The 27,132-nt window shown below is 45.2% G+C and overlaps 1 protein-coding gene across 1 annotated transcript in view; it reads left to right on the forward strand.

The window, feature by feature from the left end:
• Positions 1–27,132, forward strand: part of LOC146181097 (ferric reductase 1-like) — a 68,643-nt gene that overhangs the window by 32,843 nt on the left and 8,668 nt on the right. The window contains exons 8-13 of the mRNA XM_084575709.1: positions 2,028–2,138; positions 2,888–3,003; positions 10,696–10,782; positions 12,962–13,018; positions 13,877–13,976; positions 14,490–14,648. Coding sequence (XP_084431835.1) covers positions 2,028–2,138; positions 2,888–3,003; positions 10,696–10,782; positions 12,962–13,018; positions 13,877–13,976; positions 14,490–14,648 — 630 coding nt within the window. The remainder of the gene's footprint in view (positions 1–2,027; positions 2,139–2,887; positions 3,004–10,695; positions 10,783–12,961; positions 13,019–13,876; positions 13,977–14,489; positions 14,649–27,132) is intronic.

The raw sequence follows: 27,132 nt of genomic DNA on the forward strand, positions 1-27,132 counted from the left end.
GGAGAGGATTTTATTTTTCTGCGACTTTAGTTTCGGCTTATTGACAGCTATAGTGTGATCATGCAAACGAACGCAGACAGTATGAGCCATTATAGGCCTTCGCCTTAAAATTAGCTCCCTACCGTGTCCTTGTGTTTGCCCTAAAATGCTACGCCGAGTATATCTTTAAAGTGGTAGTAATCACAAAGTTCTGCCAGCAGGCGTAGAGGCATACATAGTAGGCGTTGAAGTGAAAACGGGGAAGGAAAGAAGTGCTTCCCACGCTCTGATGCAGAGTGTCTGGTTTATTTATTTATGCAAGGCATAGTTGCTATAGTTCGGCAAAATTTAGTGCAGAAAGAATAGATGATGCTTATCGTGAAAATGAGTCACTGTTCTTTTATGACCTTGTCCACATTTCTCGTAGATTGTTCCAAAAAAAAAAAGGGCTACCCGCAAGCAAATGCAAGACAACGTTCAACAATGGCGAACCCATAACGTATATGCATCATCACGTATCATACAACAAAACTATTTATGCACAGTTTTCTGCATAACCAAGCTGGAGCAACAGAAGTTTTGACCACGCTGCTCAAAAGTTAAAGGAAGCTTTCTAGAAACAGCTAGAAAGCTTCTTTTATTTTCTCTTGAGCAGCGTAAAGCGGCACGTCGAAGAAAGGGGGATGCAGGACAAGGTTAATTGAGTTATCAACACCGTACATAACTTTTACTACATGATTCGAAGCCTTGAAACATGTGAATAAGGACTGCTTCGCCTATTCTTTTACGCTTCCAGTGTGAGCTGCAGGGATTAAACTATCACAGTTTTAGGTGATGCAGTACGTCTTAGTTTAGGTTATGCACGTCATGCAGTACGCAGCGCCTTCATCCAGTACTACTGCACTTAGAATGCGTATAAATGCTTTGTCACACTTGTTACCCATTCATTTTTTATCTTGTATGTAAGGAGAGAAAAATGGAAACACGGGGGTCAGTTGGTTGATCATCCTGGGGAATACTGCGCTACTTGATAGACAGGGGACAGGTGAAGGACAACACACGAATGAAGCGCAAACTTACAACTGTTTATTTTTATCGACAAAACACGTACATATATACATATATCATTCTCGTCAAATCACGAACACATCCTTCATGCGCGGGATCACGCGCGTTATCACGTTGACCACAACTCCGCATCTGCACAACTATAATATCTAGCTCCTCCTTGCGCAACATTGTCTGCGGTGCGAAACAGGCTGCAAACCATTTTTCCACAGGACTGAAATTGTAGGCAAACAAAAGGAAATAATCGAAAGAGAAATCGTAGAAGCCTTTTTAATTGAGTCAGCAGAAAGACACATGTGTTAGTACACCATATGTGGCTCTCACAAAGGAGGAGCTAGATATGATAGTTGTGCACATGCGGAATTGTGGTCGAAGTGATAACGTGCTTGATCACGCGCATGCATGATGTGTTCGTGATTTGACGAGTATGCTGTATGCATATATGTACGTGATTTGTCGATAAAAATAAACAGTTGTAAGTTTGCGGTCCATTGGTGTGTTGTCTTTCACCTGCCCTCTGTCTAGTAAGTAGCGCAGTATTCCTCAGCATATAAAGAGAGCAAAGGCACATGCCAATGACACCTAGGTGACAATGCAGAGAATTACGTCAGCCAGTTTAAATTCCAATCCGGGGCGCAGAGACCAGCGCCTGCGACTGCAGCTCCTCGTATGATCGGTTCGCTCCGGCATTCATATGCGTGTCTGCGCTTTTCGGTTGGTTTGTCGGGTTTAACGTCCCAAAGCGATTCAGGCTATGAGAGACGCCACGTCTACCTGTCCCAATTCACGACATCTGGGGCAAATAAATTTGTTTCTCTCTCTCTTTGTGCTTTTCCTTTCGACAAATGGGCTGGGGGCCTTATCTATTCACAATACATCAACATTATGTTATTGTTTCATGTCGGAAACACGGAGGGAAATGCGTAAAATCAAAGGAGCATCCAATGTTTACGATTCTTATTTTGCTCCCAAATTCCCAGCCAAGCTGTATCACGGTGCTGACAAAGGTGCTTCGTCTGAGCCACTGTCTATGGGAGAGAAACGTTTGGCAATAGCTGCCTCGGAGAGGAACCCCCTCATCCTCGTTCACGGTGAGTGTGTCTGCAAACATCTGATCCTCGGTGGCCGCTTGTTGACATACCTCTTTTTTATTGATTTTATTCAGTTCTTTTTATTCCAGCGGGCATTGACAGTTGGGGGAGCCGGTATGAATTTCAATTTAACTTGAGGTACCATGGAAATATATATCAACGCTAGAAAATGCGGTTGGGCCACCGGTATTTCATCACCGGCTTCCGCAACGGAAAAATGTTGGATCTAGCTGTAGTAACACAAAGGTAGCAGCGACGAAAAAAATTTACTAGTTTGTTACGGCTAAACCTAGTGTGTAAGCGATAACAAGTAGCAGGGACGAAAAAACATCTGGTGGGTGAGCTACGGTTAAACCTAGCGTGTACGCGATAGCTTTATGCGCGTCCCTCCCTCAGGACCCATGCTGCACCAGTGGCCTGCTGCGCTGCACGCTCGTCACAGTATGAGGTCACTTATCATATGACACCGAATCATACTCCTACGTCATTGCTTATCGCTTTTACTTTCGACCTTGACTTTTTTACCAAGGGGTGCGACACTATAGCGAACCACAAGTGCTTTGTGATTTCACCTCTGCTTCGCTTGAAGGTCATGCTCTTGTGAATGGAAACCTTTGCACGGCGTAGTAAAGTATCGCATCAAACCAATACTCCGCCTGTCCGCTGCAGTCAGCAGACGCTGACGCGCAAGCGAAAATTAGGCGCAGGAAAAGGCATATAAATCAAGTAATCAATTATTTTTTTTCCAGGAAACTTAATGCTATTGGGTTGGCTTTACCTCGTGGGACTCGCCATCATGATCGCCCGTCACTTCAAGCCTGTCTGGGAAGGCTCGCTCATTTTGGGCGACAAAGTCTGGTTTTTTGTAAGTGTAAAATGATTTCTTTGCATAATACCAAATTGTGGACATCACTTTAGAATACCGGACTTCCTTGTGCGGCGCGTACAAGATATTCAGAAGTCATTACGGACAGCCGTCTTTGCACAAGTAATTTATTTCTGGCATGTCTAGTTAAACTGGGTTGAAATTCGGCAAGTTTAAAAATGAAAAAAGTGATGCATCCGAGTGCTAAGAGACTTAGTTTACTTTATTTGGTTTAATTGCACGCTTATAAAGTGGAACTTTTGTGCTATACAGTATACCTAGTGGATGAGCACAGATGCCCGTTTCTTTACAGTCCGCCTTTGTTGCTTCGAATGCTCGGATGTTGGGATAGTTAAGGCTTTCTGTCTGATAAGTTCAAAATATTACCATGCCCTCTATCGAGGAACTAAAGCTACGTATTCGATATCTGTATGTGTACATTATATGCTTGTCTTTGTCGAGCTTTCGTATTTTTTCCTGAAGTCTCTGACTACATCGTTATGTAGTCTGAGCATGGTATCTTGCGTACAGAGGCCGGGCCTGAATTTTTACTCAAGACGAGTCCAGTGCACCAGAAGAAAGCTCATTAAATTGCATCGCTCTGTACACAATGTGAGGGAGAAGCCGTTGCTGTAACAGTTTATTTATCATGCTAATTTGACATCATCATTGTTTCACCTGTAGAGGGAATCTCTGTCATACCGGTTGTTTGGGCAAATACTTTCAAAATCTATGAATAAAGAGAGTTCAAAACAGACAAATATGGGGTACATGTAATCTCCGCCTTTAGGGGTTTGGTTTTTGTTTTGTGGGGTTTAACGTCCCAAAGCAACTCAGACTATGAGAGACGCCGTAGTGGAGGACTCCAGAAATTTCGACCACCTGGGGTTCTTTAACGGGCACTGACATCGCACAGCACACGGGCGCCTTGCTTTTCGCCACAAGCCGAAAGCGGCCGCCGAGGCCGGGATTCGATCCCGCGTCCTTGGGAACAGTAGTCGAGCGCCGTAACCACTGCGCCACCCCGGCGGGGCTCCGCCTTTAAGGACATGGTGTGATAGGGTGCCGTAGTAGACGGCTTCGGAATGATGTCGAGCACCTGGGAGGAGAAGGAAGAATATTTATTTTTGCCGAATATGGCGCGGCAGCCACCTCCGGGTCCGCACGCAGGCGTCCGGGGAGGCAGTCTGTCGCACCGCGGCCGGAGGACACCCGGCCCCGTCTAGGAGAAGAGGTCTTCAGCCTCGGCCGCCAGGCGGACGGCGAATCGCTGAGTTTTATCGTCGAAGCTTCTTAGCGTGGTCTCCCATTCATCGCTAGTTTTAATCGCGTTGCGCCCTGGGGAACGAACGCATCTCCATATTATGTGATCTAATGTTGCCACGTGGCCACAAAATTTACAAATTTCGGTTTTTGCATCGTCCTTATCCCGCCCTCTGGCACCCGTCCAACTCCTCCATAGAGGCGAAAAGAAATTTCGAGCTTGGAGTCTTCTCCAGTCATATGATTCCTTTTTACTCAGGGATCTATCCGGTGGCGGATATATCCTCCGGTCTTTCTTCAGGTTGTCGTTTATATCCCTAAACGTACCAATACATTCTTTGCTTTTAGATGTTGTTGTAGAGGCGCCCACAGTACCCCGAAGTAGCGAGGAGCGAACGAGCATGTGGGCAGCCTCGTTGCCGGCGAGACCGGCGTGTGCTGGGGTCCAGATTATGATCACGCTTTCGGTGAGAGACGACACGTTCAGAAATTTTGCAGCACGATTGCTTACTCTGCCCTTGCTAAAATTCCTAACCGCCGCTTTGCTATCACTGATGACATGTTTCACGCCTGGTCGTGCAATGGCAATGGCTATTGCAATCTCCTCCGCCTCTACCGGTGGTAGATCTAGGTTTCTTTCGATTCCTTTGGCGATCCCGGTGTCTAATAGGGTAACCGAAGTTACGTCGCCTTCTTTCCCGATCGCTGCATTGGTGTAGGCGACCGATCCCGGCGGGAGTTTGTCTAATTTGTTAGCGAGGTGCTTAGCTCTGCTTTTCCTTCTCCCCTCGCCGTGTACGGGGTGCATGTTCTTCGGTATGGGTGAGACGTATAGGTGCTTTCTGATTTCTCAATCTATGCTTTCTCTGACACTTTCGCCTTCCCCTGGCGCTAGTAGGTTTACCCAGTCGAGGATTTGTCTACCCGCCGCCGTTCCTGCGAGTCGCTCTCTCTGAGACAGCCTGACCGCCACAGGTAGCTCTTTCCCCTCATTATGCTACCCCATTTTCTCTAGAATGTCGTTAGAAGTAGTTATGGGGAGTCCTAGAGCGCACTTCGTGCATCTCTTAATTATGGTGTTTAATTCGCGTTCTTCGGTCTTGTTGATATTTAGGAATAGAGTCGCGTAGCAGATTTTGCTCGTGACAAAATTTTGTTCTGATCTTTTAATTTCTTAATCAGGCTTTTGTTACTACCCCAGCGGTTGATAATCGTACCGAATATTCTAATTTCATCTACTTTCGGGACTCCGTTCCCATTGACTTTAATTTTGATATTTGGAGTTATCTTCCCACTACTGCTGGTCATTACCAGGAGCTCCGTTTTTTCTGGTGAACATCATAGACCTACGTCCTATGCGTGTTTGCTGATTATATCTGCTGTCTCTTGGAGCCTGGATGTGATGTACGAGTCGTCCCATTCGCACATCCAGACGGTCAGAACGTCCGCGTAGATGCTTAGTTTTAGGTAATCGAGATGACCAAGCTTACGGGGAGCTTCCTCATTGCGATGTTAAAAAGGAAAGATGAGAGCACAGCCCCCTGCGGAGTGCCTCTGTTACCCTGCGGAAACTCCTCCGAGTTTAATCCCTGAAAGCTGATGATCGCCTTCGTGTCTCGCAGGAATGATCTAATGTAGTTGTAGGTTCTTTCGCCTACTCTTAGCTCAGGGAGCCCGTCGAGAATGGCGTTGTGGCTGACGTTGTCGAAAGCTTTCTTAAGATGTAAGCCTAGAATAGCTTTCGTATTTTTTCCTGAAGTCTGACTACATCGTTATGTAGTCTGAGCATGGTATCTTGCGTACAGAGGCCGGGCCTGAATCCGACCAATTCAGCCGGCCACGCATCATTCTCTTCGGTGTATTTGGTTAGCCTCCTCTAAATGACTTTCTCAAGTAATTTGTCTACGCAGGATGTTAGTGATATTGGGCGGAGACTCTCCAAGTTCGGTGGTTTTCCCTGCTTGTGGATTAGGGTGATCTTAGCCCTCTTCGACTCTTGGGGTACTTGACCACTTTCCCACACCTGATTTAAATACCTGGTGATGGCATTGATCGATTCGTCGTGCAGATTTGCGAGCATCTTGTTATTAACGAGTTCCGGCCCGGGGTCCGAGCGTCTTTTTAGGCCGTGCAGCTCTACTCTGACTTCTGCCACTGTTATGGACACGTCAAGCTCGCTGTTCGCCGGTCCGTTGTAATCTCTGTAATGCGCTGTGGCGGGGGGAGCTACATACGTGGACTTGAGCTTGTCGATGAGCTGTTTGTCCGTACCCTTAAGGCTGTACCTCGCCTTGACCTGTTCTATGTTGACGTCCGTTTTGGACTTACTGGGGTCTATCAGGGACTTGAGCAGTGGCCAGGTCTTGGCCCCATTCATGGTGCCCCCCATCTCGTCACATTTGTTATCCCAACGTTGCGACTCAAGTTTCCGGGTGTATTTTTTTATTTCAACGTTGTGTCCGGCTATCTCTCTCCTGCGATTTCGGTTCCACTTTTGCTTTTTGAGCTTCTTCGTTAGCTCTTCTTTCTTTTTGAACATGCCCAATAGCCTGCTATTCATCGCCTCAGGCAGAGCTTCGCCTTTAATTTCTTCGGTGGCCTCGTTAACATGGGCAATTAATTGGGCGGCCCAATTTTGAATGCACTCTATATCTCCAATTTCTTCCCGTTCTCTGATCTGTCTGAATTTATCCCAATCCACTTGGGTTTTCGTCCGATACACAGCGGTCTTAACGCTCGCTTTCCTGCTTAGTTCTACCTCTAGCACGTAGTGGTCGCTACCTGGATCCTGATGCTTGTTCGTCCACTTAACTATGCAAGTTCTATGGCAGAGAGTCAAGTCTGGGTTTGTGTCCGCTGACACACTGTTGCCCACCCTCGTCGGGCATCTAAAGTCGTTAGCGATGTAGAGGTTTGACTCATTGATATCTTCCAACAGCGTTTGACCCTTCGTGCTGCTAGTCGTGTAACCCCATTCTCGATGTCTGGCATTAAAATCGCCTGCTATTATTAGTGGGCTCTTACCTGCCAGGCTAATCACTCTCTTAATGCGTGTGGTTACTTGCGTGAGACCACCTGGGATCTTTAACGTGCACCGATATCGTACAGCACATGGACGCCTATTCGTTTCGCCTTCATTGAAACGCAACGTTTCGATGAAGGTGAAACGAAGTGGCGTCCGTGTGCTGTGCGATGTCAGCGCATGTTAAAGATCCCCAGGTGGTCGAAATTACTCCTCAGCCCTCCACTACGGCTTCTCTTTCTCTCTTTCCACTACACTCCAACCTTCTCCCCTTGCTATGCTGCGCGATTCAGGTGTCCTCAGGAAACAGGTGGGACAGTTACCGTGCCTTTCCTTTCCTGTAAAGCAATTATTTATAATACTGTTTTGTTCACTGCTTTGAAATCGCCGTTGGAAACAATCACCGGCCAGCGATAATTAAGAAGTTGATTAGGGGGCTCTGTTAATTTTCAATGTAAGAAGAGGAGATATACAGCATGTTGAGTTCGACGTGGCAGATTGTTTCTGCAAATATTGTTTTAAAGTTTTGTTTTTTGTTTTAAAGAAGTTATTAAAATATTTTGTGGTTAGGACTCCTGTATTGTTATTTATTTATTTGAACTTACTGTTTGTCTCCTCTTGTGACTTTTATTTATTTATTTATGGCGCTGAGTTTGCCACACTGCATAAAAGGTTGCACATGGCTGCACTCCACACATTCCTGTGACGCTATACCTCTTGACTTTTGCAGGAGTAGATTTATACACAACAAAGATGATAGTGAACAACACAATAATACAAAAGCTAGCAATTAGGTTTAAAAGGCAAGAAATCAGCATTCGTATGCGGACACATCGAATTAGAAACAGGGTACAGAAGATAGCCAACTCTGCCCTTCAAAGCATCCATTCAGTATTCCATAATACAATCATGCGCTGGGCACATGACCGAGGGAGAAATAACATCAGACCAATATAGAATGTGGATGGTCATCAAGTCTGGCTTGATGACAAAAATGATGAGGTTGCACACTCTATGAATGTTTCTAAGGAATGCTGCGCAGTAATAGATTTATCAAGGGCGTTGGATTCCCTTACTGATCGGGGAAAGAAAAAATATGTGTGTTAGCACAGGAGTATTCATTAACCGTAAAATCATGCTGTGACGTGTTTCTCTAGAACGGTTTAAACTAATGTTTAAACTGTTTACAATGTTTAAACTGTTGTTTAAAGTATTGCGCGAATTGATAATGTGTCTATAGGCCTACGCGAGAAAGGAGCTTCGTGAGAGAGTCAGTGCGCCGGTATATGTGGTAGATAAAATGAACCGTTTTGAGTTGAGCTGATTTGAGCATGGATACATCTTTTTGCATATACGGAAACCAGACGACGTTTGCATATTCTAAGATTGGACGGATAAGGACCTTATACGCGAGTAAATTCGTATCTGAGGTTGCAAAGCACAATGCGCGTTTAAGGAAGTATAAACTACTCATGGCTTTTTTGGTAATGTTTCATACTTGGGTTTTGGAGCTGAGATCATCAGAAATAATAAAAAAAAAGGAACCAATATTAGATGGAGTTACAATGTATAGTCCCTTAAGTCAAACGAACGAAAAATTCTAGGCTGTGCGGCAACAAAGGTCACAGCTTTAATGGTTCCCTACATCTGCTTGGTGTCCTCTTTGCATGTAATTTTCTCAGACACGCTTGTTCTTCAATTGTTCAATTGTATTGTTCTTCTATTATTAATTTGATCTTTTTTCTTTGCCTATAACTTGCGGTTGTGGCGCTTTCTTAAAGCCCCTAAACGTTTGAGCTGAATGAGCGATTGTAATTACGATCCTAAGGAGCAATGGTTTAAATTCCGGATCGATTATATGTCTTTCCTGCCTAATTATTGTTATTTCATCCCAAGCACTATTTTGTGGCGGAAATTGAATACACGATTTCTTCGGCAAATGAAGGAAAACGTAGCGACGTTATCACTGTTTTGCCGTGTTACCCTCGTGAAGATAAGTACCCATTGACCAATTCGAATGTTCTTGACTGAATCGAAATAGGCTAGGGACCAGGCTTTCCGTTCAATGGTTTCTCTAATGCCGTCGCATTAAAGCTCTGGCAGTCGCTAAACGTTAGGTCTGTAGCACTGTAGTACAAAATGAATGTCGCATTCTGGCTTCACTCTAGTGCTCACGTTATGAGATGCACATACGCATCTCTGCAGCAGAAGCGTCTGGTAGAGCAGAGATCGCGCAGATACCCGATCGCGAGACGCTTAATATAGAGGTATAGTAAGCGTGATCCGCAATCCATAGCCGATATCGGTTACCAAGCGTTCCACTGTGCATGCCCATAGAAATTTGAGGGTGCCACGTGGCGCCACATGGTGGCTGGCGGCACGCATATTTGCCGGATCGGTAGCCCTGGCTGGGCGCGGTTGCGGAGCATGGTAAATTGGAGGTCACGCTACGCTATAACTCTATAATGAAGCAGCTGGATACGAATAATGTACATGTCGATGATGTAAAACAGGTATCTCGGTTGCGGTGTACGCTCGCCCCTGTACGCTCTCTGTAGACTGTGCTCTGTACCCTTCTCTTCCTTGTATTTTCTGCATTTTGCCGGACGCCTAACAATATCAGTGTTTCGGTAGGAGTGGCAGGGTGCATCTAAGATCATGTTTTTCGTTGAGTTTCTATTCACTGCGACATTACAACAATTACAGAGTTAAAAGAGGCCAGGAAGAGCGACAGAAGGAAACCGACAGCACGCTAGAGTTCAACTGACGTTTGTTTGAGACGTAAAAAAAAACCTCACCTACCCGTAGCGCATGCTCAGGAACCTCTTTTTTTTTTAACTAGCGTCAATGTTCTTTCACTTTTTGTGCGTTATTGTTTTATAGGACTCGCTTATGTGAGAACGAATATGAGGGGGGGGGGAAGGGGGAGGGGCAAGGAGACTCTTGAGCATGTTTTCTTTCACGTGTTAAATAAACGTCAGTTGAAAGCTACAGCGTGCTATCTAGTCCGTTGCTTCTCGTCTCTGTCTCTTGTTGCGATGTCACAGTCACCGACTGACACGCAGCAACTAGCCGAACGGACTTCTTTGATCCCATGCTAAATTGCTTGCATGTAATGCTATTGCTGCTGTGCTCTTATTTCCAGTTTGCATAGTTATCAAAAGTGTCGCTATCTCACGTGACATCGAGTCATCTGATTGGTCGAAACGCCGGAATATGATGTTACTACCTCTTCCGGTTCTGTGGCGGCAACGCCCGGTTTCGGCGTTTTGAACCAATCAGATGACTATAAGTCACAAGTGGTACCGACACTTCGATAACGACGCAAAAACAGAATACGGGACGTGGTGACGTCACATTCACTTGATGCAGTGTGTACAGCTTTTCAAAAACTTTTGCGGTTTCAGCTTCACAGAGGGCTGATGGTGACAGCCATGACTTCTGTACTCGTGAGCGTCGGGGTCATATTCTACACAACTGGAGGGTGGAGCTATGTGAGTGATTTTGATTTCGTTCTTTCATTGATAAAACCATAACATGACACAGGAGGGCAGCCACTAGTCACGTGAGAATTGCTGTATTGTTGGAAAAATAAAGATATAATTCGTAACAAATTTAAAAACCACACTTGAAAACACTTGTTTAAGGATGCGTTTCCAACTTTACCGTGAGCCGCTTTTGTCATTCTTCCCGATTAGCGAAAGGATCAATAAATTATATTTTTAAACGTCATTATAATATACTTAGAATTATTTTCCCGTGCCCGATTTCAAAATCAATTCGCAGTATTCTGGCAAATGTGCCCCGAACATATATTCCAAGTAGTTCAAAACTAACGTTTTTTTAACACAGCTATCGAAATCATGATATAATGAGTGCTATAACGCTTACTACCCTGATAATAAAAAGAAGTAGGATTTCAGCCACTAAAACATTTTCTTGAACGGCGTGCTTAATCTTGGTACAAACGTTTCTGAAAGAATAATTAATAATATTTACCAGGGTGTATAAACTGCAGTGTGCCGCAGGGATATTCTTATAGAGTGTTCTGCAAATATATCGAACCCCGGTTTGAAAAATTCTCCCGCCTCAACTGGAGGCTCATTTGCTCTGAAAGAGCGCAGAAAGCTTGCGGGTTGTTGTCCCCTTCTTTACGAGTTAAGTTGGACCATGGTGCCTACTTGGTTGTGCCGCGCGTGATGAGAAAACAGAACCGTCTGCGATGGGACTGAGGAGCAAAAGACGCAAACGTAAATTTTCCGCCGAAGGGCAGTAGTGGCACCATCTAGCACCATTGCAGAAACGTGCCGGCTTGCCTTGGTGTGGTTGAACCGCAGCGCTTTTCCCCAGCGTCACCAGACGGCGCTACAGGTGCCTTTTGCTAGAGAGGCTGCGCTGGCGTTTTTTGCTCCTCAGGCTTGCCGCAGATGGTTCTGGTTTCTCCTCATGCGCGGCCAAACCAAGTAAGCACCATGGTCAAACTTACATCGTAAAGAATGGAGCAACAACTCGCAAGCTTTGTGCGCATTTTCGGTCCAAATGAGCCTCCAGTGAGTTGGAAGAATGTTTTAAACGGGGGTTCGATAAATTTGCAGAACACTGTACAATTGGCACTCATGCTCTCTTTCGTACCTGATGGCTTCTGGTCCTTCGCGCTTTCGTTGCCCTCGCTTTGACGGCGCCGTTTTCGAATGTTATACCCCAGTCAAGCGTGCAAGTTAATGTACACTTAAGGGGAGCCTTTGAATTTTGGCACCTCAACAAATATATTCGCGGACAGGAAGGAATCGGGAAATAAAGAGAAGGTTATTGGAAGCACACATTGGGAGAATTTTCTATTAGAACGGGTAACGCGAATGGCTGTCCTGTGTTACAGTAGATAAAATAATCGAGAAATGATAGATCTTCCCATGAACCACCACTGGTTCGTATCCTACTGGTGCCGATATCAAGATAAATTTTTGTTTGCCGATCCAGTCCACTTGGACGGAAAGCATCGCAGTGTTTCGGAGCAAGAAGAGGTTTCAGCATTGTTTCCTTATGCTGTCATGTTCTCCAAACAAACAAGAGTGACATTCACTGCTCAAGCATTTTTTCCGGTGCATAAGGATGTATGTCAGCCAATTCGACAAATACATACGTGTGATGATAACAAGAAAACTAGGCTGTTATATCTAAGTGACTACATGGCTCCCATTCGATGATTATTAGATTCATTCTAAGCAAGCGTAAAATCGTGCTCTTAAAACATACCCAGTTTCAATTCGCTGTAGCAGCTGCTGAGAAATTAAATGTGGATTTTGACCGCCGTATTTTGCTAATGTGCACTGAAATCTCTGTGCGCCACTACACTTGTAGTTCGCTGCTGTCGAATGTGGACACCGAATTCAAAACATTGTGGTTCGTTCTTGGTAATATATCATATTCCTGCTTGGGTTCTCTATGTTATGAGGTCTCCTAGCACTGGCAGTCTTGGCACATTCATGCAGTGGAATTTGAGCATCTGATGTATTGTCTTGTTTAAGCACTGTGCGCAGCAAAACACGTTGCATCGCATTATTAGAATGTACAGGACACAACGTGAGATACTTGTATAACGCAATGATCGTTATATCCCGTAAATTAAGCAAGACAGTGTGAACCGTCGGCCACACCTGTACTTTTTGCGTGCAGAGTGGGAACCCGCATCCAATCCTGGGCCTAACAGCCGTGGTCCTGGGATGCTTCCAGGTAAGAGATCTCCACTTGAGCATGAAAAAGTGTAGTTCGGAGTCTTCGCGAAGCATCGCTGCAAGACGCAATTTGTTGCTCTTTCCCATTTTTTTGTACTGTGTTATTGCGACCGAAATTCTTAAAATGTATTACACTAAACGGCAAATGTTTGCAACGGATTTCCTATGCCTTCCACATTAAATCACGTTTTTACATTCGGTTCGTCGTTGGGGACCAAATTAAACGGATCAGTGAAAGCATTCCGCTTTTGATTCCTTCTTGCGATTTCTAAACTTTGAATCTTTTTGCAGAAATGTTGCCTGAAGAGTGCAAATGGAATGGCACAACAGGGCGTTTGGTATAGCGCTTCGTTCCATTCCTTAGCAAGAAGCGAAACATTCTGCTGCGGATCACATATTTTTTCAAAGTATTTGTGTGAACGAACCTTTTTAGAGCGTTTGATCTGCTGAAGCCATTCTGTGGATTTGAGATACTGCCGCACTCTAAACTTGAAATTACTCCTACAAGAGGTATTTGTATCCGCGTTAAGACATAATATGGGGAGATGTCCTAAAGCAAAGAAGAATAAAATGTCTCAGCCCGTACTATTGGGTATAACCAGCTCTCAGCGTCGAGACAGTGTTCCTACCACGTAACCTTACGCATACCAAGGGATCACAACTCAAAAAAGGAAGTAATGAAAAACTAATTGCCGCGACATTGTTCCAACTGATGCTACCGATCAATAACCATGTTCGCAGCGTCGAACGGCATGCATCGCTCTGAAATTCTGATCTTTCGAATGAAATGAGCCGTTTTCTGATTAGAAGTGCATGATTGCTGAATTTAACATTATACGAAATGCTGTTGTTCCAGCCGATCATGGCGCTGTTCCGCTGCCACCCCGAAGAACCGAACCGCTACATCTTTAACTGGATGCACTGGGCTAACGGAAATGTGGCGCAGTGTTTTGCTGGTGTGTTTCCCTTTTTTGCATTTGAGAAGCGCTGGTGGGCACACATCTGTTACTGGGGCAGATATAACATTTCGCGGCATACAATATGATATATCACAGTTTCATAAAAGACAATTTTCTGCGCCTTCCAAAAATGTACTCGGGTTTAGGTTTGGTTTATAGGATTCAAAGTTCCAAAGTGACTCGGGCTATGAGAGACTCCATAGTTCGTTTTTTTTTTCGTGCATTTTGTCCGTGCTAACATTGTGCTGCACTTTTACATGATGCCAAGGACGAAGTGAATACATGTTCATGTTACCTGCTATCATTTGCCGTAACCACCTAGTGATTTTTGCTTACAATGCTATTGAAGCATTTTCTATAGGATTGGGTCTTTAACTCTATAAGTTAAATGTTTCGTGAGAAAAACGACGAGTTACTTTCCATGGTACTTACTTCGAGAGGGTTCTATGAAAGCGTTTTGCGGCAATCCCAGAAGTGGGCTTCTCATTCACGATCTTCATGCTCTTCCAGTGGCTACGATCTGTTTCGCCTCTGGACTGGCGAAATCCTACCTGGAGAAGTCGACCTGGTTTCTCCCCACGGTGGCGATGTTTGTCGTCTTCTACATCTTTGTCCACGTAGCGCTGCAAGCGCACAGGAGCTTGGCGAAGGGTGCCGCGGCGGCTGCCGGTGAATACCAGTTTTGTTTTCGTCTTCCTGCTCAAACCGTAGTTGTACGAAGCAGTTCAATCAGGTCGCGATGCACAAATTTATCTTAAATAATATGAAGTTTTATATTTCAAACGGGTTCTTGACCAGATAAGGAAGAAAGTTTAAAGCTTACATAAAGTTAATTTGAATGCATTATCTTTCGAGTGGTCTAGAGAGAAACGAATTCCTTTTCCCTGGTGCACAGTTTATCGTGAAATCAATTCTATCGAGGCAGTAAATACGAGGCACAATTGTATAGGTTCGAAATTGCTTTTATTGAAGTTAATCCGCCATATTATCGCCACTGATGCTGTGGTGTATTCGAGGCGAAAGTAGGGCAAACCTTTCGACAGTAATTTTTACGCCCATTTGCTGCAACGTCTGTATTAAACTCGAAGTGCTTGCGGGAGCTGCGTAGTAGCTGTTATGCACCAAAAGGTTTGAAAAAAACAAAAAGCCACATCTTCTAGAGAGCGGATTAGGTGCCATGCTCTGCCCTGACGAGTTACACATTTTTCGCATACTAATTCAGCAGTACATTCGGGACCAAACCAGCCTTTTAAGGTCAGATGAGATGCAGCAGCGGAGTAGAATGCCGTTGGGGTTTTCAAGAGTGCAGTCAAAGTATTATACAATGATAGCGAAGGCTCCATAGACGCCTATACGTTCAAAACTTGGCGGCTCATGGGCACTCCAGTGCCGCCTGAAAATTGGGGGGACAACTAAAGTTGGGGACATTGAATGACGTCAGGACTACGTATGTCATAGGCGCGAATTATAAAGTGTCATTTTTCTCGATGCACCTTGCCCTATGTCGAGGCCGTCCTTTTGAAAGGTGCCTTTCAGCGCTTCCCAACCTTTGCCATCTTATCGGGCTTGTATCCTGGTATTTGAGTGCAGTTGGCAATCAAACCCAACAAACATAAAGACACAGGAACAGAGCAAACCTTTTCCAAAGAGGCAGGTCAGCACACTTGTGCAGCATGACCTCTAAAGCCTTGGCGCAACCACACAATTCCCAATAGAGTGTCGAAGAATATAGCTCGAAAACGTTCGTGCTTTATTATAACAAGCCCACAAATACAGAAATAAAATATACCAGCAAAAGTTATAACAAATCCAGCACTGACCAATATATAAGTTATGAATGCGCACACGTAAGGCAGACACACAAGCAGACATATGCTCACGTGTGAAAGTCCTGCGTGAAACAAGGCAATGTAACATCGACGGTATGCACTCCTCGCTCTTGCACGGTGTGTCAGTCCTTTGCATGCCTGGAGCTCAATTTTATAAGCGCCAAGAGCTTTGAACGAAACGAAAAGCGTGCCACAATGGCGCAACCAGACTTAGCGCTGGCCGCACGTAGAACGAGAAAACGCTGGATTTACAAATCTGGAAAACATCCGACCTAACAGCAACGACAGACAAGCAACTTGCATCAAGGCGAAAGCTTCGCAACGGGAACATTTTTGGCGCAGCGAGCTAATTTCGTATTATTCTTTGGAGCACCAGCGCGACGGCAGCGATAAGAAACTGCATTGTTGGCCTATTCGCATGCACTCAGCAAGGCCTGCAAAGTCGACAAATGCCGATGCAATATCAAAAGGGGAGACGACAAGAGTTGCAGAATTAAAAAGAAAATGAAGTATTTTATTAAAATAGCTGACGTATTTCATAAAACAATCAAACATTTTTATTTGTCTTGTATTGGTGCATAGCCATTTCAATGTGTGGTTTTATAAGTCCTTTATGGGGGTTTGACTCCTACCCCTGGCTTTGCTGCAAACGCCTCCGCCCCTACTTTACTTACGCCAAGGAGTGCACTGATAAGATCACCCCAAAGCTGGATTACCCCTCCACCTATATATGAACGCGGTAGGTCGAAAACACTCTGGCGCCAATAGGGTGATGCAGCACTGAAGATTGCGCGGAGCGATAAAGAAGCGCCTAATTTGAAAGGGGGTGCTGCTTAGGCGTACAGAATAGTGACAAATAAATGGACGTAGACGTGTAACGTTACATTACTCTCAACGTCTATGTCCGTTCCTTAGTCACATATCTTTAAACCTAAGCAGCGCAACCTTTAAAATTATGTTTTACCAACGAGCCCAGTCGCAAACACTTTTTTAGAAACACCTCAGGATAACAAAATAATCTGCCCTTTGGAGAGAGAGAGACAGATAGAGAGAGCGAGAGAGAAAGAGAGAAAACTTTATTGTCCACTGGTGTGAGCCACAGGCCCGGGCCAGGCGCGGCCTCACTGCACTAGATCTGTGACAGTCCATGTTGCTGCAGCACTTCTGCGGCCGGCGTGATGGCGGTCTTCTGCCGATGGGGGTCCGTCGCGCGCAGTAAGGCCTCCTATTCCTCCTAGGTGGAGAGATCCGAGCCCGGCGGGGATCAGCCGGGCACTCCAAGATATGTGCTAATGTAGCGGTGGGATGGAAGCACAAGGCACAAGATGGGGTGAAGGCACCTGGGTGCATGTGGGATAGTAGGTATTGCGTGGGAAGGATTTGGGTCTGCAGGCGGCGCCATAAGATTTGATGGTGGATAGTAAGTGATGGGTGGGGTGGGAGGTAGAGCTGACGCTCGACTCGATATGCCTGCATCAGCTCACTGAAGCTATGCACGCGCTCTCTCGAGTCGTCCAGGCCCGAGTCCGCCGCCACTCGGTTTATAAGTCCTTGGGCGTGGACATTGGAGATATCTCTTCCATGTTGTGTCCTCTACCTGGTAAGGTGCCGTCCCATCGTCCTTATCAGAACAGGTCACGATGGGAGCTGAGAGCGAAGCCCATGCAGCTTCAGCAGCGCTCCCGTTGGATAATGTGGCGCGCCCCTGTCGCCGCCCGTATATACTTTCACCTGCACGTTTATTCCGTGGATGTCACAGGACATTCCATGAGTACCTCGTTCGTGTTCTGTAGCGCTGGAAATGGAGCGGAGAGGGCTTTTTGAGCAGCGCACGTAGTAGAACAAAATGTTCCTAAACGGGTGCAGTCAAACATACTGCAATGTCTAGCCTGGTGCCCGGCTTATCAGTGATGAATTGTTTTTGCCATCACCGGCTTTTAGCGATGTTACTTGAAATCCTCCATGACTTCAGCTGGAATCTAGTTTATATTTTATTGCCATCGTTTTTTTTTTTATTTTCCGCGTGCTATAAGGTGCAGATTTCGTTTCCCCGTGGCGTGATGCAATATTTTATGCTACAGCGCTTTGACCCGTCTGATTTGAAGTTGCGAAATGGCAATACATCAATGCGATGCAGGGCGTTTATAACAAAAATAACTATAGCAGCATAAAATTATTAGCCGAGGGCCAGTGCCCTTCTGGAGCATTCTGCGCTTCAAAAACATCACTGGACGAAGTGTTGTGGATTGGAAAGTTTCGTCACATGATCAGCGCTGCGCTGTCGTGGCTTGATCTGGTACTCCAACAGCGTGCGGCCCCGTCTACGTTTCCCTCGTGTTCGCCTTTAAATCGTTTTTCGAGATAAAGGGAGCGCTTGCTACCGTTGTACAATGGGCAAACGCTGCAAACAGCGCTTCAGATAGCCACCGCGAACGACTGGCTAGGGCTGGGGCAGCCAGCCACAGCACCTGCATCCCCACAGGAAGTGTGACGAGAATTCTACAGTGTCGCTACCAAAAGGGTTGACGACTTTCACTAGAGCATCATGTGATGCTCTTCCAGAGATCCTTCCTGCCGTAATTCTCGAAACCTACCGGCTTCACCCGATAATTGTACACTATTAAGAGCCTAGGAACTACGGACCAGACAATGCTTCCTGCTAATGTAAGCTCCAAAACGACTCATTTATAAGGCAAACTTTTGGCTCGGGGACGTTTTTTCAAGGGGCGGCTCGATCAGGAGAAATTTCTTCCAGGACGGTTTTTCCGGGTTCTTACCTTCCGGCGACATTTTTTCCGGATGCCTTTTACCTACACCCGAGAAATATAATGATTCTAGCGCCTTCAGTGTGGTCAGCAAGAAATGCATAATTCTTACGAGAAAGGGTATCGCAGATCTGGCTAAGGAATTGTTCGTTATTGAGGAAAATAAATGAAACCAGCTGGAAGATGCATCCGACAATTTGTTAGAACGGTCTTGCACTGCTTACTGTGGCCAGCCGGTTCTCACGCAGTCCTGCAGAGTTTAGGGGGGGGGGGGGTAGTGGCATCTTATATCTTATATATGAGCTCAATATTGTTTCTTTCCTTTATTGTCTAAAAGCACTTGCTGCTGGGCTAGTTGGTATTGGTTCATATTTAAAATAGTTTAAGGTGCAAAAAACAGACAGACACAAAGGTAAGTGACAGGACGAAGCGCCATGGCGCTTCGTCCTGTCACTTACCTTTGTGTCTGTCTGTTTTTTGCGCCTTAAACTATTTTAAATTTCCTTTATTGGTTGCCATCACGCAAGCAATTTCGTTGCATGCACAAAAAACGGGAAATCTTTGGTTTGGAACTCAGCTGCCGCAGCAGTGGAAGCTGACCCACGCCTCCTGTCCCGCTTTTGGTTCGAAAATCAGCCGCCAGGAGGAAAGCGTTCGGGACAGTCTAAAGGTGCGCGATAAGTTCAACTCCAGCAGATTCTCATTTATAGCCCCTTGAATGCTTGCGTTTTGACTTTACTCCTGCTCCCGTATGGCTGTCACCGGCGGAGCGCTGTTGAGAAAAAGAAGGAATACTGTATTCTGCTGTCAAGAACAGATTGCGTCGCTTCCTGCGAAAAGAACGTAAGAAAATTAGCAAGAACGAGTAGTCATGTTTCTTACAGAAAGAGGGTACATAATGTAGCTTAGTTTGACTTTAATTTGTAATCTGTTATCACAAAGGCTTATTACAAACAGTTACTGTTAAACGCGCCGCAGTTTATATAGGTGCTTACTGCGTAATGTTGTTGCTTATCTGCTTATAATATTTACATCATCAGCATGTGGATTAGTGGCAGAGCGGTTGTTTTTTGTAAGACACGATGTCAGCGCCCCTATTGCCGCCCAAAAACAGACATTTAATAAATAAATTTTATATCCAGACAAATGGAATAACTGACTGAAATGGGAGACGGCTGGAGGGGGGTTGTCGCATCTCTTCGAGAACTCTCAGCCTAAGATTGGCATCTGTGTAAACCTTAGCACGGGATTTTGGTGCTGTGGGAAAGCAACGCCATGTTTTTTACATGAGTAGCAGGTGCATCGTGGATTCCCGTGCATCGGCATCTTGGCGCTCTGTGCTCACAAGTCAGCCTGTATTTTATATGTTCATGTGTTGTTTTGAACATAAATAACCGTCATAGAAATCTCCCTATTACAAACTACTTTCATCTCCTCATCTGTTGGCACATAGGTCTTTTGGAATTAAGCGAACACGTTTTAACTGACCAGAATAGTCTAATGTGCGTAAAAAAGGGGAATAAAGATATTCAGTTTAACTGCTTAGAAATGATTAATCTAAAATGACCTAGTTAGGAGAAAACGATCGTCAACATAAAAATTTGCGACGTTGAGCTCTCCGAAAAAAAAAAAAAACTGATTCATTGGCCGCTCTTCCACCGCTCACTACCATCGTTACCAAGTGACAGACGCGTCATCGAATGCGTCTAGAGAACACTGTCCAAGGGCGTCGCCTGCTGGCCTGGGATGAACAGCGTAACAACAAAACACCAGCCCTATATGCATTTCTTCCCCCTCGGGAGATGCCAGTAGTCACACGCCTCTATCGCCGACCCATAAACCGCGATTTTGTCATTCCCCGGGAGCACCTCGCTGCCCATCACCGACAAGAGCGAATTCCTGATACCACTGACATATACACCGACGCATCGATTACAAGCAAATTTACATCTATGAGCTGGGTATGCGATGACAACATTTCCCTTTCAGGCGCTTATGCCTGCCACCTACCTCAAGGTACCCCTCTTCATGCAGAACTCCTCGCGATTTGGGGAGCCTTGTCAGGAGTGCCTTGAACCGGAACTAGTTCAATTCGTATTCTTACTGATTCCTATGAAGCTTGAAAGGAAATCGCTTCTCCGGGTTCACAAGATGCAACAGCTACGGCCATACAGCGCCTCCTTAAACGCCACCATCTCGCGACCAGAACTGTCGCTATTCACTGGACCCCAGGTCGCTCGGACGAATCAGGGGGCAAAGCGGTGGCACACGCCGCGGCTGCCTTGGCAGGTGGGATGATACGATACGATAAGCTTTATTTTCCAACAAAGATGGAGGGAGACGAGGCTAAAAGCTGCGGCCGCAGCTTGACTGGTCCTCGCCCCCCCCCTACAATAAGAGCGACAGAGCGACAGGTGGCACTTAACAGCAAGGCATACAATACCAATGGAAAATACTGGTTACACAAAAGATATACGCGTGGACACTGACAAGGACGACAGCAATGTGCAGTGGCAAACAAAAATTCTAGGCCCATAGTGGAGTCTAAGAAATCGAAAAATTAGGTAACCTTGAAAAAGGAGATAATATATGCAACTCTCTTGCATTTGAAATCAGTTTAGCCACATGCACACACAGCATTCCAAAACAAAGGGTAAAAAAAGGAGTATACTAATACATCAGAAATGATATCACTACAAGAAAGTCATCATTTCCAAAAGTTATACAATACTAACACCGAAAGAAAATGTTCTTAAGCTGCTTAACATTCAGCTGTAAAATGTCGGTATTATTAGACAAATAGGAATTTAAAAGCGATGGGATACAATATTTTAGTGTTTGCGTACCATAATTCGTTCTACTGAAATCAACTTTCCAGATTTCGGGTTTCCGCGTAAAATGTCCAGACGAAACTTTGGGAGTTAAGTTTCCTAAATTTGTTAGGATATTACTATTCTGCTTTCTTCCTTTGATTAATGCGAGACATAGATTGTATTTGTACATGTCTCTCACTTGCAAGAGTCCCAGCTTTTGAAACAATGGTTGCGCATTAGCGTCGTACATAGAGTGTGTAATGATTCTAACTACCTTTCTCTGAAGCCTACTGAGTTTCTGCATATTAGTCACTGTAGTAGTACCCCACACGAGATTGCAATAATTATTGTAAGACGAAAAGAGAGAGTTATATAAAAGCATCATAACATTCTTAGGTAAGAAAAACTTGTTTCTATACAGAATACCAATTACTGACGCAAGCCTATTACATATGTAATCTATGTGTCGGTCCCAAGACATAGTATCTGTAAAAATGACTCCTAATGTTCTAAATTCACGCACGATTTCTATTTCCGAGCTATTTAACTCAAGTTTTAACTCCGACGGTACCAGTCTTGTTTTCGCACGAAAAACGATCGCTTTTGTCTTATTGTTGTTGATTATTAAACCGTTCTGTTTTGCCCAATCACCTACTTTAAGTAACGCCGAGTTTGCAATGTTAAACAGTTCTGTGTAGTTTTCTGAGACACAAAAAATACTAGTGTCGTCAGCATAGATGGCGAACTTAGCCAGTCTTCCACACTGACGATGTCGTTTATGTATACAATAAATAGAAATGGTCCTAAAATACTTCCCTGTAGGACCCCCGACTGTATAGAAAGTAGACTTGAGGAATGGCCATCGAGCTCAACATATTGCACGCGATGTGAAAGGTATGATTTGATTATCTCTAACGATAACCCACGAACACCGTACTTCTTTAGTTTTTCAAGAAGCAAGTTGCGATTCAGATAGTCAAATGCCTTGGTGAAATCTTGGTATATCCCTAGTACATACTGTTTGTTGTCTATGTTTGTTAGAATGTATTATTTTTGATCTAGCAACGCAAGTTGTGTGGATCGAAATTTCCGAAACCAATACTGCGCTCAAATTAGGCTGTTTGTATTTTCAAAAAAGGATTCAAGGCGCATCAACACAACTTTCTCTAACCCTTTAGAAAATACAGGAAGGATAGAAATTGGGCGGTAATTATTAAGAATGTTATGATCACCTTTTTTATATATAGCTCTGACCTTTGCTATTTGCATGTCATTGGGAAATACTCCAGAGCTTATACACAAGTTAAATATGTGTGTTAGGACAGGTGATATAATATCAAGAACATATTTTACAGGCTTAATTTGTACATTGTGGACATCACAGCTGGCTGAGTTTTTTAGTTGTGTGAACGTTAAATACACTTCATTGTTCGTCACAGGACGGAAGAATATACTTCTGGGGTTTTCCTTAACGAGGTGCTCTACATGATTAGGCAATACAGGTAGAGGTAAGTTTACGAAGTGCTCGTTAAACGCATCCGCCAAGGCAGGACCAGAAAGCAACTTGTTATTGATCTTAAGTTCACTAATCGGACATGGAAGTTGTGAACGGCCAAGAACCTGATTGAGCTTTCGCCAGGTAGACTTGGAATCATGCTTTACTGAACTAATGGAATTTGCAAGGTAATCACTTTTAGCCTTTCTGATTTCCTTATTAAGGCTATTCCTATACTTCTTAAATTCTTTCAAATGAGTAATGTCTCGGGACCTAATGAACCTATGGAACATGTCATTCTTAACTCTAATTTTAGCATTAGGTAATCATTTATCCAAGGTTTCTTATTTTTCTAGACACACTGATGGTGCGGAAAGGAAAATGTCTGTAAAGCTTTGCCCCGCCGGGGTGGTGCAGTGGTAAGACGCCCGACTACTGTGCCGGAGTTCCCGGGTTCGAACCCGACCTCGGCGGCTGCGTTTCGATGGAGGCGAAACGAAGAGGCGTCGTGTGCTGTGCGATGTCAGCGCACGTTAAAGATCCCCAGGTGGTCGAAATTACTCCGTAGCCCTCCACTACGGCTCCTCTTTCTCTCTTTCCACTTTCATTCCCACCTTCCTCCCTTCCCTTACGGCGCGGTTCGGGTGTCCACAGAGCAAGTGTGACAGTTACTGCGCCTTTCCCTTCCTGTGAACCATTTAGATTTAGATTTTGTCTGTAAAGCTCGACGAACTTCTCAGTGAATAAGCAGTATGAGACATTAGGATCTGTTGATTCTTGAACATTTGAACAGTCCACTCTTGATATTTCATTACGGAATCGGTCTAACAGCGATGGTAAAATCTGCTGATAGGTAACTTTGCGATTTATTCTCTTCTCCTTTTCTAAAAGTTTCACACAAACAAAAATAGGCAGGTGGTCACTGAGGTCACATGCAAGAACACCCGATTTGACTTGATGATCTGCGAAATTGGTTAAGAATAGGTCAATCAATGTTGACGAACAAGATGTAATACGAGTTGGAAGGAATATGGTGTTAGCTATGTTTTGTGATTCAAGCAACAGCTTTAATTCTTTGACACGACTAGATATTGTTTGAAGCATGTTTAAGTTGAAGTCGCCGCCACAAACAAGGTTTAAATTAGAGTCATTTACATTTACTTCCCCACCCCCCTTGCTTCATCCTTTTTCGACCTTGGGCAGGCAACTCACCCCTTCTCTTGCCCTTATGCCCTATACTCGGACCAGTCTTCGTAGCCTCAGTCAGCATCGCATGCAGGTGGCCACACCAGACCCACCTTTTACGAGAAAAACCCATCTCACCGGAAGTTAAGATGGGCTTACACGCCACGTATTATGGCCCGCTGGCGTCAGTATACGGATAAAATGATTGCGTGCACCCACTGCACGACTCTAACTCGCGGCGGCATATCCCATCTACTCTGGTATTGCCCTGCTTTTGCTACTGGACGCTCCGAGATCAAACCCTACCGCCTGAACTACCGTTCCCTCCTAGAAACTTATGCTAACACACAGATGATATTTGCCAAGTACGGCTCGCTTAGTGGCCTGGTTAGAGCAATGTGATTCGAGTAACGACCTCCTAAACAATGAAGATTCTCTCTACTCCCCTTTATCCCCATCCATGGCCATGAGCTTTCCAATTGAATAAAGGACATTCAATCAATCATTTATAGATAGGGAAAGGCACGGTAACTGTCTCACTTGTTTTCTGTGGACACCTCAACCGCGCCGTAAGGGAAGGAAGGAAGGTGGGAGTGAAAGTGGATAGAGAGAAAGAGGAGCCGTAGTGGAGGGCTACGGAGTAATTTCGACCACCTGGGGATCTTTAACGTGCGCTGACATCGCACAGCACACGGACGCCTCTTCGTTTCGCCTCCATCGAAACGCAGCCGCCGAGGTCGGGTTCGAACCCGGGTACTCCGGCACAGTAGTCGGGCGTCTTACCACTGCACCACACCGGCGGGGGCAGCGTGATAACATGGGAAAATGCGTTGGCGCGATGAGTTATTGGGAGTGAGCGGTGGCACGATTTGGAAACACAAAGGGTCGCGCGCTACCAATCCGCTTAATGCGCTTCCGGCTTGTGTCAGAATGTCATGTGACTAAGAGAACGTTGCTCGGTAGGAGCAATGCTTTACGTCCAATCCCGCACTTAAATGAGCACTGCAACGAACGTGCGCCAAGGAACGCCAAGGAAAAAGCCTTTATAGGCTCATGAGTGTGTGTCCATGCATATGTCCGTGCGCAGAAAGTGTGACAAACATGAAAATTCTAGGGGGAACTTTGGACCAATAAACTGCGGGGAAGGGAAAGCCTTTTTTGAGCGGTGGTCCGAAGCCCTGCACTACGGCACCTCTTTCCCTTTTTCACTCCCACTTCCTTCTTTTCCTCACGTCCCTGTTAAGGTGTCCGCGGAGAATTGTGACAGATACAGTGCCTTTTCTTCCCTGTAAACCATTTTAAAACGCCGCTGATGCCTGCTGTACTCCGCCATGATGACGTCACATCCGGTAATGACGTCGCGAATTTTCAGGACGTCACGAGGGGACGTGATGACGGCATAGTCAGTCATCTTTAATTATCATCATCACTGTCACTGACTACCACTAATTAGCGATCACTATCTACCACTAACTAGCGGCGGCCGTCTCCATGGCGTCCGCGTTGGAATGGCACTAGACAAGGACATTAAGATACGTTTCTCACGTGCCCTGCGCGGCTAAACCAAGATGATTGACAGCTATAGCGTGACCGAGAGGACGGCAGTATGAGCTATTAAAGGTTTTCGCCTTAAAAACGTTATACACCTCTAAGGTGGGACTGTTTTAACAGGCACCGAACAGTCAGTAAGGAGTCATCCACCGTTAAGTAAAGATCGCACAAAAGCCTTAAAAACCCCTGCGCTATAAAGGCTTTCACATCCCATAACTTTAGTGGTCCAAAGCGACGATGATATACAGAAGATCCAACCAGCGGTCAGAATTACCACAGGGAACGCGGAAAATAGAGGCCTCAAGTGTTCACCTCAAAAATCGGAGTTACTAATCTACGCGAACAAAAGGGAGAAGCCAAGCGCCTAAATCACAATGGACCGTGAAAAAGTGCCCCAGGTTAATCAGATTAGGATCCTCGGACTCTTCATCTCGGCAGACTGCAGAAACGGGTCCCTAACAGCCAATCTGCAGAACTATGCTGTACAAGTAATGGGTTTAATCAAAAGGGTATTTCTTAAAAGCAGGGAACTCAAAGAGGAGAGCCTGCTAATGCTAGTACAGGCTTATATCGTCAGTAGGGTAGGATAAGCAACACCCTATCTAAAAATGACAGCAAGAGAAAGGAAACAAATAGACGTCGTAATAAGGAAGAGCATCAAAAGCGCACTTAGCCTTCCCAGTGGCACCTCCACGACCATTCTAGAAAGCGAAAACCTCGAGAAACAAAATGAAGTCATTCGCCTGGCGGCTGAGGCCGTGAAGAACTAGTGTATTCTTGCGCGCTTCTATTTGTGGAGTCCGAGCCCCCCCCCCCCCCTTCCCAAGTAGCACAAATTGGGCTATGACTTGGGGGCCCGCGTTGGGCACGTGGGGGCAGCCCATACGGGCCCCATGCGGGATTTGCAACACGTATCCGGAGGGGCCCCGCGTGGGCGGCCTAATTTTGCCGCGATCGGTCCCAATCTGTATCCGTGTGGGCAGCCTGAATAGGGCTGCCCGCATTCAGCCCAGGTAGCCAAATGCGGGCAGCACAGCAGAAATATTAATGGGTCCTACGTTTGTGCAGGTAGTGCCGTCCCATTGATCAAGGTTTTAATTTTTAAGTCGATTAATCCCTCCAATACTTTAATTGTACACACGCGGGATTTGCGGAGGCCTGTCCGTTTCGGGCTGGCCCAGGTGCTGCCCTCATGGGCTGAATCTGGCGTTTTCGCGGCCGCCCAACTTCCAGTAATCATCAAGTGTGAAACATTAAGCACTATTTTTTTTGCCTTGTATGTGACACTCAGAAACATGAGAGAAATTCCCAACACTACAATAATGTGGGCTGTCCCACATACCCCCAACATGTTGGTCTGAATATTTATTTCGGTGGTGTGTGTAGAATAGCAGTGCCGCAGGAAAAATTTGGACGTCGTTCAGTACACACTCGCAAAGAGGAACAGTTACTGTTGCATATTTTCTGCCAATACTGCATAACTAACGTAGTTTTTAGAGTGAAAATAGATAGTCT

The sequence above is a fragment of the Amblyomma maculatum genome, chromosome 8 (assembly GCF_055883805.1).
Source record: "Amblyomma maculatum isolate TAMU_Amacu chromosome 8, ASM5588380v1, whole genome shotgun sequence".
Lineage (NCBI taxonomy): Eukaryota > Metazoa > Arthropoda > Arachnida > Ixodida > Ixodidae > Amblyomma > Amblyomma maculatum.